The following is a 15,075-nucleotide window of genomic DNA, read 5'->3' on the forward strand; positions in this document are numbered from 1 at the left end:
CTAAAATTATTGTTTCGTGTTAATATTAAAATCTGTTACCATCAGTTAAAACAAAATAAATTTTATTCTTTAAGAAAGAAGTCTGGGAGAAGCTGGATGGTTTGAAGTTTTCAGGAAAGGTCATAGTAGTAGCACTTATTTGGAACAGTTGTGCAGACTGATTTTTCAAATGCAGATGCATGCTGTTATTTTCGATGTATACCAAATTGTAAATGGGACAACAGAATCAAGTACCTAGCATGTGTTCTTGTGAGAGAAAGGAGCATGCATTCTTTTAAAGATAAAATTAAATACTACAATATACAATACCAAAAGGAAAACTGTGTTGGAAAACTTGGACTGTGCTGTCTCTGCCCTACTAGCAAACAAAAGCAGTTCACCATAGTTATCCATGTGAAATACACAACCCAGCCTTCTGTTTTTAAATGCTAGAAAATACAGGGAATGAAGTGCAGTTGTAAACCTAACAAATGCAGTGGCCGATGTCGTTCCTAGATTCATCTTGTTCATGGAATCAATTTGCTTGCTCTGCAAACAAATGCATCTCCAAGCAATGGACTTGTGATGGTGAGGATGACTGTGGAGATGGTTTAGATGAGAGCGATGCTATTTGTGGTAAGTAAACTAATTTTAGTTCTGTATTGTGTCATACGTACTGAAAGAGACCAAGTGATCCAAGAAGGTCATGGAAATGGAACAAGTAAAGTATGTCCAAAGAGGAATGTTCTTTAAGGATATGGTATTAGAGAGTATCTTCCCTCAGCTGCCTCCAACCAAGAGCTAGATATGTTTTTATGGGGCAACATGATTTGTGTATAGTCTATCAGTAAAGATAAGAGTGGCACACTAACATGGGCAAAAGGAATACCAAACTTTTCTCCAATTCCCGTCCTTGAGGTAAAACTCCTGTACTACTATGAGTTTTACCTTTCAGTAGTAGGTGCCTAAAGGCTCTGAAGTTGGGGTTTTTTTTTCCCCCCAGTTATTTCTCTCATTCCCTTCAAAACTTTGTCTGTACAGTCATAAGCATTATTGCGTAATATTCCTCTCAAATTCCCAAGCCCTTCAAATTGCATAACAAATTGAAAATTTTATTTTCATTCTAGGGCTTTTCAAAAGAAAATCACATTGTGTCAAGTCATACAGTCACAATTTAATGGTATTTTATACATTGGTTCCATCCTTATCTATGCTGTGTTTTAAGGTTTTCTTTTTAAATTTTCAATTTTTACCTCTTAAATATTTTTTTCCTTTTCAAAAAACGTCTGTGCTCGTTTTGTGTAGCAGGCGGGTGGGGGGGCTACAGTGGCAGCTTCTGTAAGAAACTGCTAGAAGTTTCCACTTTGGTGGACTTGGCTGGACCTAGGGTGACAGTGATAATGTCTCTGTGATAATGTATTTAAGGAGGGGAAAATAGTAATTAAAAAAAAAAAGTGAAGAAACAGAAGTGGAGTCAGAGAGGGGGAGGCATGAGCCTTGTAGGCCTGGCAGCCCTCACCCTATGGCCTCTCCTGCTGGGCAGCCGAATGGGCTTGATTTGGCCCAGCCTGGCTGCAAGAAGTGGAGAGGAGATGAGATGTGAAGAGAACCTGAGAGGCCTCTGCCTGCCTGTTGCTTGTGAGAGGAACAGCTGCAGATGCCAAGGTCAGTTCAGAAGGAGGGGGAGCAGTAACGCTGCTCCTGGCCAAGATTCCCCTGCAGCCTGTGGTGATGACCATGGTGGAGCAGGCTGTCCCTCTGCAGCGCATGGAGGTCCACAGAGTAGCAGAAATCTACCTGCAGCCCATGGAGGACCCCGGAAGGATGCCTGAAGGAGGCTGTGGCCCGTGGAGGGCCCGCTGGGGCAGCTGTTCTGGAGGGACTGCAGCTCATGGAAGAGATGACCCATGCCAGAGGAGTTTCATGAAGGACTGTGGCCCATAGGTGGGACCTCACACTGGAGCAGGGGAGGAATGTGAGGAGTCCTTCCCCTGAGGAGGAAGGAGCGGCATAAAGAGTCGTGTGATGAACTGACCCTAACCCCCATTCCCTATTCTTCCCCTGTGCTGCTCAGAGGGGATGAAGGAAGTAGAAATAATTTGAAATTAAGTTACACTCAGGAAGAGGGAGAGGTGAGAGGAAGTTGGTTTTGTTCTCTCTCATTATTCTGCTTTGGTTTTATTAATAATAGTAAATAAATAGTTTTCCCCAAGTTGTGTCTGTTTTACCCATAATGATAACTTGAATGATCTCTCCCTGTCTTTATCTCAAACCTCAAGCTTTTTGTTATTTCCCATTCCCTTGGAGGTGGAGGAAGAGTGAAAGAGAGACTGCATAGCTTGGTCCAGAGTGGGGCTAAACGACAACCTCTTACTTAAAGTCCATTCAACAAAGAGTATTTTATTCCATATTTTGTGTGTGATACCACAGTAAAAATACTGTTGATAACTTTACTGGAAGTCTTAAGTAGATAGAGAAGAAATCTCCAGACTATGTTCAGAGTTGTGGTTTGTTAAAGTAGTTCCTTAATCAAACATAGATGTAGAAATGCCAACAAATGAAAAGGATGAACGGAAAAATTAAACTGGCAAAATATGAATTAATTACTATATTACCTTCAAGTTGACATCCATCTACAACACATTTCTTCATGGTATTCGCGTCACGCTGAGGATTAGGGAGTTGGAGGCAATGTCTGCTTGAAAAGGAAGATTTCTCTCTGCCTTTCTCCCCAAGGAAAAGGAGAAAGTGTGAAATGAGAAGACAAACACCTTATCTGGGACTACTACAGAACAATGCAAAACCCTAAGAAACATTAAGGCCTGAAGCTTAATAGGAAACTTAGAGCAGAAAAGGGAAAACAAAGAGGGGAAAACAAAATCCAGCAGATTGAAAAGTGTCACTATAACATGCTTCTTTTGTCATCTTGACTTGCAATATACTGTAGATCTCTTATTAGAGGAAAGCTCATCCATAAAATTGTAGGCCATGTCTCGAAGAGGGAGAAATCCACACCAATTACAAAGAGGGGAGAGTTAAGGCTGTATTTGTCCTTAGGAACAGGAGGCAGATATCAATTGCAAGAAGAAAAGAGAAAACAAGATGACTTCAGATTTTTTCAGTCTTACAAACTCAATATTTAACATGAAGTTTAACTTCAGAAGTATCAAAAAATAGCAAATAAGTATAAGTAAACGACAGTTGTCTTTATCTTGTATAAATAGTACAAAAATCAAATTTTCAAATTTCTTTTAGTGTTTTAAGTCTAATTAAAATTAGTAGAAAAGCCTGTTTAAAAATGTTAGTCAAATAAACAATATGTTGAGTTACTTGCATTAGAACTGGCAGAAGGTTTCTTACTCCCACTACTGTTGTCCTTGGTGCACATTGTTCTCTTCTACATGGAGCTGACTCATGCAAGTTTTGAATACCTTTAGCCTCCTGGTGTCGAATATAGTGATGTGAGGTTTACAAGATTAGTTCTTTTGTTTGGTCAGTCCAAACATGCAGTCAAGAATAAAGGCCAAAATTGGTTTGAAAAGTTATTCTGTTGGATAATTTTTATGAGGCATTTCCTTGCAGAAAATTAAGAGCCTGAACAAATGGAAAGAATGGAAGTAGCAGATTATAATTTACAGTAATTTTTTTTTTTTACAATCTTAGCCAGTATGTTTTTCATATTGTGGAGAACAGAATCTTCTTTCAGCTTTATTTTAAAATAAAAAGCTCCTTACTCAGTCTCAGTCATTACCCATTACCTTAAAAAAATCAGTTAGAATATGTTCAAATCTCACAAATGGTGTTTTTCCAGGTTCAGTGACTTGTGCAGCAGATATGTTCAGTTGCTTAGGCTCCCATGCCTGCGTTCCCCAACACTGGCTTTGTGACGGTGAACGAGACTGTCCTAATGGAAGTGATGAACTGTCTACAGCAGGCTGCGGTATGTTTGCGTGTTAAAAATGTGTAGTATTTATTTTCTTGGAAGTTTTGCCTTTACAAGATCCAGATGTTTTTTTATGTCTACACTATTGTACCCTTATACTGTCAAGAGTGTCAGTAAAGATTGATAGACCACATGTGACCATACATGGCAGGATCCTTCAGTGTTTTAATCAGCCTAACAGCTTCAGGTTTTGTTAATATATATTGAGGCACACCAGCTGAATAGCAGTATGTGTGTCACATCAAAGACATTATACAGCATGTTCACTAATTAAAATTAGCACGTTATTGACTATGCAGTTTTATTCCTCTTCCCAAAGAAAATGCTGCTACATGTCAGGGCGATTGTGCATCAAAAAGGGAGGTACAGTTCTGTCTCCAGTATATTGTGGGTAATTGTTCAGCTCTTGACATCTCTTGCCCTATAAACTATTACTTCCAGTCTTCTGAGATACATTTCTATTAAAAGTGTCAGGAGTTCAGTAGTAGTTTCATTAGGGGTTTTGTTTTATTAGTGCATATAAAGATGATATAAGTTAAAAATACTGAAATGTTATCTCCACTGAATGTGTATTCTGTCACTTATTTCTAGACTGAGTCACATTTTGAGTATTTATGGATTTTAAAGAGATTTTGTTCAGAGCAGAATAACAGGAAGGATATCTACTTCGCAAATGTTCTTCTCAGAGGAAGACTTTAGTTTAGTTTCAGGCAGCATCAACTTCTGAAGCCTTTCTGACCTGGATTACATGAGATTTTAGCTATCCTTACTTCTTTAGATATCTTTGGGGTGATAAGTAGCCTTTTCTGCTACTTAATTGTGTGGTGCTCTTAGTATGACTCAAAAGTTATTATTATTTCTATTGAATCCACTCAGAGTAACTACTTGTTATTGCATCTTTCTGTAAGAAAATGACTATATCTTACTGTTCTCAATTTCATTTCTTTTTATGTCCTCTTTTCTTTAGCGCCTAATAACACTTGTGACGGGAATGCTTTCATGTGCCATAACAAAGTCTGCATTCCCAAGCAGTTTGTTTGTGACCATGATGACGACTGCGGAGATGGATCAGATGAATCTCTGGAATGTGGCAAGTATAACAAAAGTAGAGTAAATAGAAATATTTGACTGTTAACTCTAAGGCCTTCAGCAAGATCTGTTATTTTCAGTTACTATTGAAAAAGAAAGCTCTTTGCTTTTTAAAATTGTTTTGATGTTAAATTTTAGATTATGCGTTAATGAATACTACTTGGTTTTGACTTGGAGCTGGAGCTATAGTGACAAATTATTTCCTATAGTTACGACTTACAGTTGATTGCTAATAACATTGAACAGAATTCTAAAATGTGCGTTCTAGAATTTCTTGTACATTATGTGTATCTTTTTATAGATCCTTTTTTTTGTCTTTGTCAATATACATGGGGTTTTTTTTTGTCAATGAAACACCTTTGTCATGATTATTACTGCACTTAAATGATATCAAGCCATATGTGAATGTTTAATTTTCACCATTCATATAAATTAAGGGTTCCTTATATTGTGTGAACGACTGTACTATATATCTAGGCCATACTCAGAATCATCCATCTATATAAATAATTTTTATGGAAAATATAGAGCAAATATTCTGTCCAAAAAGGAAAGTAAATTGTTGATTATCATGCGTGATTTAATGCAGTTAAAATCTCTATTGCTTGTTTACTCTATTAAATATGTTCATGAGATGAGAACCACAGCAGAATATAGCTAGCTGTGTGTTTTAAGCGTCTGTGTTGTACATGCCACCTGAGGAGTGTATGTGCATACATGATGCAAGTAGAAATTCAAAGATTGTAAGAAATGCATGTTTGGTATTTGCATTTAGTAAAATTTTTCATGTAAATTTGAGTTGAACATGTAATGGAACATTGTAGGAAAATAACATAATATAGCAAAAAAGAACTTTTTTTTTTGCTGGCCCTATAAAGAACAGATTTCATCAACATCACTTAGAACTGTATATGACATGGAAAAAAATCCACTCCTGTGATGAACTGGGCAGTCATCAAGTTGTCCTTTCTCTCTCTACGCCCACCAGAAGTAGACTGGTACTTCAGAGGCAGCAGCTGTTCCTGCCATAGGTCAGATCAAGAGACCACCTTTGAAGCGAGTCTCCCACTTACACCCACATAGTGTATTTTAGCTCACATGGAGCTGTGTGGAAGCAAGTGAACTAACTGGGGGGAGGGGGAGAGGACAAAAAAACCCCCACCCACCAAAAAAAAAAAAAACAACAACAAAAAAAACAACCAACCAACCAAAAAAACCTCCAAACAAACAAAAAAAAAACCAACCACAAAAAAGCCTCTGAAGCTGAGCCAGTTGATACACTTCAGCCAGTAGCTGGCATGAAGTCCAGAAGGGCAGAGGAGAGCTAGGGTGAAGTGAAACCCTGAAATGCATCTACTGTGGGTATTGGGTTCTCCTTACCATCTCTTTAATTCTACTGCTCCTTCCTTCCAGCACCACACCACTTGCCAGCATAGGCTTCTAGATCCTTGAAGAAAGAAGAAAACAAACACACCTTGTGTTTGCTTTTCAGCTGCGTAAACTACATGGTATTTGGAAAGGAATAGTTTGCAGCAATGAGCTGTTGTAGGGAAAAACTGCTTAGTTCATGTAGTTCAAACCAAATCAGGATCAAAGCAGGTTATTGATTTATTAATGACAGATAACTAATTGGAAATCAGTTAACTATATATTCAATATCAATAAGAGCAATGCAATGGATAAAACACACCTGCAAAATGTTTTGCCATTTTGCCAAAAGGAAGGTGTGAGAGTGGAGCCGTGCAATAATGAAACTGTAAACTCTTTCCTCCATTAGTAATAGCTTATGTGTGCCGGAGCTCTGTGTAGAAAGTGACTCGTTATGGGTTTGTTCCTCTGTTTAGCACTATGATGAAGTTGAATGGTGGGGGGAGCAGGAGAACCTTTCAGATCAGATTTTACTTTGAAGAAGTCTTCAATTGCTGAATAACTATTTAGAACTAAACAGTCACAAACTTTGGAAATAGGTATTTTTTTTCCTACATCCTTATAATTTCTTGATAGTGTATTTATTTTTTTCTATATCGGCACATATGTGGATAGTCCCTTAAAATACTGACAAATAAATAGTGATGGTTTGATGGACTTTTGGAAAGAGACCAAAGGAGGAAACAGCAACAGAAGCAGAGGATGTACAAACTCCTGATGTAATTGTAGTATGGACCTGCCTTCAGGCATGGGCTCTATTTAATTTTGACCGAGTAAACTGAAATCCACAGCAACATTTGTTATGTGTTGCATTGCTCCAATACAATTTTCTGTTAGCTGGTAATCAAATACACACCTTAGTGCGGGGCTAGTATGGTAAACTCGTTATAGTGTAATTTTAGAAAATTGTTAATCTCTACTTATAAAGAGTAGGAATTGAATTCCAAACCAAACTTTTCAAGGTGTTGTCAGGATGTAAAAATAAACCATCAAGATTTTAAATATGTGATTTCTGATTTGACTGCAAACTAGGTAGCCTGATCATAGCTCCATTAGATTCTAAAGCTAGACCTTCACATCTTGATATCCCAACTGAATGGGATGAAGTTTAGTTTGAAATACATTCCTAAAAGCTGAATTAAGGGAATCCATTTAAAAAGCTATATTATTTCTTTTTAATCTGTATCATTGAAAGGTATGTTTTCTTGTTTTTTTTTTTCCGGAGTATTATTCAGATATAATATAAAAATGGGACTGGTTATTGGAATAACCAGTTTTTACTTGTATCAGAATTTGCATCTAAACAGATTCTGAAATTTCACAATCATTCTAATCCTTGAAAATTTCTTTGATACAAGTTTTGATTCCATTATATAATCCTGTATTTTTAATGAAATCTTAGTAATTAATTACTTGTAAACAGAAGAATCATTCAAGCTGGGGAGAGCATAAGAACAAAATACATCCTCCCTAAATTGCACCTCCTATTGCTGCTGTCAGAGACAGAATCCTGAGCTAGATGAGCCACTGTCTCATCCTGTAACATATTTCCTATGGTCTTGAAAATTAAAAAAAAAAAAAATCTAGGAATTCTATTCAACAATGTGAAATTTCATCAGGAAGATGAAATACTTTGTTTATGTGTCTAATAAAAAGATAAATACAGGAATAGGAAGGATTTTCTGGTTTCAGTTTTCAGTTTCTCTGTCTTGTCATCCAGAGCAGAGGCAATGTTAAGCAGAAGCCCTTGTTCTGCACATTTTTAATGACCTTTCTGACAATGACATACTTGTGAAGTGTTGAAGACATGAGGTAAAGCTGTTCATCTGTAAAATCTTGCACTCAAAGGTTTCTCTGATGACCAAAAAGCATCACCTTTTTTTTTCCATATTGAGCCAACCTGTCTTCTTTGAAGCACAATCTATGTAAAAATAGAAAAAATAAAACACCTTCAGGAAACCACAGGATTGTTTGAATTCCAAGTCATGTTTGTAATTTAAATAATAACATACTGCATTTTTAAAATAGTGCTTTATCACATTTCTAAAGGACAATTAAAGATATAAAGAGGTTTAAAGCTCTTGATGGAGATATGGGTATCTCATCCCAGACTGTCAAATGTTATGTCTCCATCTACTATCAGGAAAAAAAAGCTATATATTACATAGCAGGAAATTCAGTAATTAGAAAAAAAGAACAAATATTAACTTTCTCCTTCTCTAAAGTTAGTAGAATAGAATGAAGAATAGAAAGTTATGAGTGATCATTTCACATGTTTACAATTTTGGTAGTCAAATCAAAGCTTCAGTAGTTAATATAATTTTGTTTTATTTCCTGGAAGAATCAAATTTTTGGAGCTTAAAATCTGCATTTTTTCAAGAGGAAAGAATGTTAAAAAATACAGCGTAATTTAGAAATAGTTGCAAAATCATTCTGTATAATCAGAATGAGTATTGCTATGTAATTCTTGCTTCATAACCGTATTTACTTTTTGTTTTTCCTTGAGTTTTAAACTAAATCAAGGCTTGCTTTCAGGGGTCTTTCAAAGCACTGCAGAGTATTTGAGGCAGAGTTTATATATGTAGAATACAGGAAAAGTTACACTTTTCTTTCCCAAACAGGAACATAAGTTTTGTAGTAGTTGATTTAGTGTAATGAATCTTACAAGTACATATCTTGCAAATAGAAGGTGAATAGAATATAGAATTCCCTCTGGGAATTTTTTAGCTTTCATGTTTCAAAATTGAATAAAAAAAACCCTGATTTTTTGCTGACTTTTAAAAATTTATTCTACTGCATTGTTGGTTTTGAACTCTAGGTTAAACACTCTAGGTGTTCTAAGAAGCAAATGCCTATCTGTGGTTTCTTTACTCTGTTATATATTATAATTTTCTGTTAGAAATCCACTTTAACTTTGAAAATATATACATTTTATATATATTGATTTTATGACCATGTTAGAAAATGATTGCTTAGTAGAGTTAAAATGATTAGTGTTCTGCATATTTTAAAGGGAAAGCATATAGTAGAAAGCATATCACAAAAATATTTGCTGGGTATAGTAATTTCTAATATGTTTGTTAGAAAAGGTATTTCCTAATAACAGCAAAAAATAAAATTATACCTAAAAGAAAATGTATTTATGATTGAGAGCTGCATAAATATGTTTTATGTATATGGGAATTGTTTCATGACTATACTGTACTGCGTAAGAGACGTTTGATTTCTCTTTGTTGGTAGACACTCGTGTATAAGCATATAATACTTTGTATCTCTTTATGGAACAAAAGACAATTTACTTACATTGCATTGTATATGCAAAATTTCATTTCAAAAGTATGAAGCTAACTATGAAGTGATTGATTGCTGTATTTCTAGGGTATCGTCATTGTCATCCTGGAGAGTTCACTTGTGCTGACGGAAGGTGCCTGTTAAATTCCCAGTGGCAATGTGACGGTGATTTTGACTGCCCAGACCATTCTGATGAAGCACCTATAAATACAAAATGCCAACGTTCAGGTTCATATTTAATTTTTTTTTAATAACATGTTTGACCTTTCTTTTTGGAAAGCGATAGATTAGGATTGTAGATAGGCAAGCGTAAAACCACGTAGCTTAAATCTTCAGTGCTTTCGTGATGATATTCCCTATGTCTTGCAAGGAGAGTGTGTTGTCAGTCCTCTACATCCAAAATCTCAGCTCACAAAGTTCAAGCCATCAGATCCTATGGTATGAGATGGCTGCTAGTTCGTTAAGGCATATATTCTGTTGGTACTAAAATAAGTTATATTAATGTAAATGTTGTCAAAGTTTATAGCTTGCCCTGAAAATGTTTAATATGTTTAATATACTCATCACACAGAAGGAGATCATACAAAAGGGGATGTTAGGTTGTTCTTCCTGTATTAGTAACTCGTCTAATTTTATTAGCAAATTACTGACTAAATGTGATTTGTTTTATTGGTATTTTTTACTGGCATAAGTTTGAGGTCTGACTGGGCTTAAGTGAAAAATGAATTCTAGTGTGTATATCGTATCCTATTCTGTGACTCTTTGTAAGACCAGTTCTTCTATCTAGATTTTACAACATTTTTGTACAGTAGCCCAGTCCTTTATACCAATTTTGATGGAAATCACTCATTTGCTTTGAGGTAAGGCAACATACCTACTTTAATTGTAAGCGTTCTGAGTGTAGTTTGAGGAACGTGAATGCAGCTGAGGTGACGTATTCCAGTTTTGCCAAACAGGAAAAAAAAAAAAAAATACCCTGCATGTGTGCCCTTAGACAAGGAATGCGTCATTCAGTCAGTGATGTTACTGAACACCTCAACGTCCAGAGTGGATGTTTTTTAAGTTTTGTAAACTCTTGAACTATATTTTGTGCAGAGATAATGTAGATGATTCTCAGTTATATGAAAACAAATGTGTAGGAGGCAGTAATAAGTTGAAGTATTCACACATTTTCCAGAAGAGGAATAATCTTTCAAGACACTGAAAAGTAAAGATGTATTATAATACTATCAAAAAGGAAAGATTATTTGTTTTTTACACAATTGTTTTGTCTCACATGCACACACTGCAGCTGGTCCATGAGAAAATTCATTCTAAGTACTCATAGACTACACCAAGTTGTGTTCCCTTTTTTTTTGTTTTTCAGAGCAGTCATGTAACAGCTCTTTTTTTATGTGCAAAAATGGCAAGTGTATTCCTGCAAGTAATGTTTGTGATAAGAAAGAAGATTGTAGTGATGGATCTGATGAGAAAACCTGCCATGTTAATGAATGCCTCAGTAAGAAAGTTAGCGGCTGTTCTCAAGATTGTCAGGATCTTCCTGTTGGATACAAGGTGAGTAATTACAAAATGTGGTGTAATATAATACAAATTATTAATTCTTAACTGCTTCTTAACTTTTGCATTATTATAATAAAAATTCAGTGTGTTGTACTTCTTTGTAATGAAATAGCTTAACTGCCATAGTAAGAATATAGAAATTTTCCATTGCTGAAACTATACCCCTATTTCAAACCCCTATTCCCAGTTGCATTTTGCATCACTCACAGTGCATGTGATAAGCTTGCCATGGTGATCATCAGACTCCAATAAAAATCAGCTTCAAGAGTTCTCATTTACGCTACTGTATCTGTTACACAGAATGCTAGATGGTATCAGTGCTTCGAGTAAAATTATTAAAAGTTTTATGTCTTTACCAAAAAGCACATGGGTACTTGAAATTCCGAAGGGTCCATCCATCGTTATTTTCATAGAAGAATCTTGTCTGTCTTTTTGAAAAGATGTGTTTTACTTTTTCTTCAGTTAAAGAAGAAAGAATAATTACTCATTCTACAGGGTTATTTGAGAGGGAATGATCCTTACGATCACACCGGAAAAAAATGTAGATATGTCTGCCTGTAAACAGTATAAAGAGCAATATAATTAAGATGTTACTTGAAAAACTGAGACTATATGAAAAAGTTGGATGCTAACATTTTCAGAAGAAAGTACGTAAGATAACAACCAGAATCAATGAGCAGTTCAAAATGAATGTATTTGTTTTTCTATCCCAGTGCAAGTGCTGGCCTGGATTCCGGCTGAAGGATGATGGCAAAACATGTATAGATATTGATGAATGTTCCTCTGGATTTCCCTGTAGCCAGCAATGCATCAATACATATGGAACCTACAAATGCTTGTGTGCAGATGGGTATGAAGTACAGCCTGATAACCCAAATGGCTGCAAATCTCTTTCAGGTATGACTTGGTTTTTCTTTTTAATCCATGGCTTTATCCGAAATAATTTGTGAAATACATTAGCCCCAAGGTCTATGTTACCCTTTTGTGCAAGATAAACAGAGTTACTTTGAAGCACACTCCTCCTTCAGTGAACAATAGGAATGTGATTCAATGTCTGAATGTAATAATCAGTTCTATTTTTAGCATGTATTCTGCTCAATTTTTTTTTTGTAGTGAATAGTTGCAGGGGATTATGAAATTTTGAATTAGTAACTTTATTAGGAAAATTAAAATATATCACAATTCTACTTCTGAGTCACATGATAATAGTACGTTTATGATAAGTGTTTAAAAGATTTCTGCTGTTTTATATCATCACCTTTAGAATATTAGAATGGACTTCAACCTTCCTGGGAGAAAAGGAGGAACTGGAAAAAAAATAGAAATAGCAAAATCCATTATTCCTATAGCATATTAAATCCTCTACTCTTATACATAATACACAGTGAAGTGCAAGATAAATGAGAACACTGATTAATTCCTCGCCACTCTGTCTATGCCACTGATGTTATTTGTTTGTGCTTCAGTGGGTAAGATTCACTAGATCAGTGAAAGAAAGAGCAGAATGTCAACAGGAAAGAAACAGAAACATCCTTACTGCATTCTGCTGGATTTCCTTCGTAGTGCAGGAAATCTTTGGCTTGAGCAGACTCTTTCTTATTCCAGTCTTGCACAAAGTTAGTTGTTTGTGTTTTGTTTTTAAATATCAAAAAAACTTTTGATTTTTTTTTTCTAAATGACAGGAAGACTGGAATGTCTGTCTGCCTCCCATTCCTGTCTCAGGTGCTTCCCTGAATAATCAAAGGAAACAGAGAGGGCAGAAATGCAGGATCTGGTTTTTGTGTTACTCCTTGCAAGCCGTTCATATGTATAGAAACCATAGATCACTCAAATGAGAATGGGAGCTAGAACGCATCATAGCACAGTTTATTGGAGCTGTGATATATCAAACTTAAAAGAAAGTGACCATAACAAAGCTGGTTGTGCTGTGGCAAGGATGGTTGTGCTGCAAGGAAGTGCCAACATGTGAATGTTTGGCCTGACACTGATTTCTTGCATAAATTGCCTTGAACTCTTTACAACAGAGTGGATCATTACAGCCATTCTCCACAGACCACTAACAGTCAGTGCTGAGGATGATGCCTCGGACATGTAAGAACTGGAGAATGTCTTGAATTGAACATAAAACACAATGAAAGTGGTACAATGTGTTCAGTACAAGAGCAGAGTAGGCTGGACAATGCGCTACATTCCAGAATATATGAACAGTAGTTAAAAGTCTTAAATAGATTTCTAATTATTAGTAGGGTTGGTTTTTTTTTTTTATTTTCACCTGAGGTCTCCGTTATTAGAGCTAAAATAGACAGCTTGTTAAAAAATATTTTTGTTTGTTTTACTATTATGTATGTCAGTGTCAGAGATGTTTCTAAGCGATGGCTGAAGGAATATTTTTTTAATAAACTAGAAAACTAGGGTTAAAAAACCCAAATCTGGCTTCAGTTCAGAATTAGAGAATCAAAATTTGCCCAAATAGCTATTTCTTTGTCTATACTGTTCAGATTATTGAAATCTCAAAAAGCAATGGTCAAAATGTGCTTGATTTGCAACCATAACAAATCATAGTCTTAGTGACAATTTGAAAGTGAATGCTGAAATTAAAACCAGTGGTATGAAATATATTTCAAATTTAATCTCTGACATTAAATTAGCATTAAATACAGTATGATTCCCGTATTACAAAGGCAACAAAGTTAAATTACATTGAAAGATATACTAATTGATTGCTTTGTTCATTTTTATACTGCATCATTGATCTTTCTTGAAACATTTGAATGTTTTAAATATTTCTTTCATCCATAACATTGATCAGAGCATGTAACATTTATTTTTCAAACCATCTGTATTTCAGCATTGTATTCCTGATTTTCCATAAATTAACGTAAAAGCTAGTCTAATATATTCTTTCTCCCGGGGTTTAGATGAGGAACCTTTCTTAATTCTGGCTGATCATCATGAAATAAGAAAAATTAGCACTGATGGATCCAACTACACTTTGTTGAAACAGGTATAATCGTAGTACCATGCTCTAACTTTAACTCAATACTTTTATTATTTTCTAAAGTGTACAACTGACAGAAACATCACCCTACAATTGGCATTGTATGCACCATAGAACAACTGCAGTATCTTCAGAGTTTTTCCAATATTTCAAATTGACTATTTTATCTGAATTTGACACAATTAAAGCTCAGGCAGTTGTTTTGTCAGCCGTTCTGATGTACTAAAAAAATTGTTATTTGTGATCCTCTTCCATCACAATATGTTTTGTGCAATTTGTATACTTCAGTTTTCAAAAACAACCCCATTTGGGCTACTTATTGTCATAATACAAATCTATTTTTTTTTTTTATTTAGACAGACAATTCTTAAGATTTACAATACTACAATACATGAACTTATATCTTTGCCTAAAACTATTTTTTAAATAATTGTTCTAAATTATTATAACAGGGGAAAAAAAGAACTTATTTTTTTAAAAAGTAAAAACAAAAATAGAAAGCCACCCAGTAAGTACAGAGCTGTCATTTTTAGCAGTTTCTGCTCTGCCTCTATGCTTCACCTAAGTGTAGTTACTTACCATAGATTAGAGTTCCAAAATATGTTTAATTTCCTTGAGTACTAATTAATGAATAGTAGAAAGACTAGAAAATCAGTTATTGATAGTCAATAGCATTAGGCTTTTTGTGACTTCTTGAGCCAGTAAGGTGTACATCTTAATGTCACAAGAAAGGTGCTCAGGTCTTCACAACAGTAATTACAAAATTAACCATCTTACATTAAACATT

The 15,075-nt window shown here is 35.2% G+C and overlaps 1 protein-coding gene across 1 annotated transcript in view; it reads left to right on the forward strand.

Annotated features, from left to right (window-relative positions):
- The window catches only part of LRP1B (LDL receptor related protein 1B), a 579,931-nt gene that overhangs the window by 448,207 nt on the left and 116,649 nt on the right, over positions 1-15,075 (forward strand). Inside the window, exons 53-59 of the mRNA XM_086750558.1 lie at positions 496-615; positions 3,791-3,919; positions 4,890-5,012; positions 9,818-9,958; positions 11,097-11,284; positions 12,004-12,187; positions 14,209-14,294. Of these exons, the coding sequence (XP_086606684.1) occupies positions 496-615; positions 3,791-3,919; positions 4,890-5,012; positions 9,818-9,958; positions 11,097-11,284; positions 12,004-12,187; positions 14,209-14,294 (971 nt within the window). The remainder of the gene's footprint in view (positions 1-495; positions 616-3,790; positions 3,920-4,889; positions 5,013-9,817; positions 9,959-11,096; positions 11,285-12,003; positions 12,188-14,208; positions 14,295-15,075) is intronic.

Source organism: Chlamydotis macqueenii, chromosome 6 (genome assembly GCF_036417535.1).
Source record: "Chlamydotis macqueenii isolate bChlMac1 chromosome 6, bChlMac1.mat, whole genome shotgun sequence".
NCBI lineage: Eukaryota > Metazoa > Chordata > Aves > Otidiformes > Otididae > Chlamydotis > Chlamydotis macqueenii.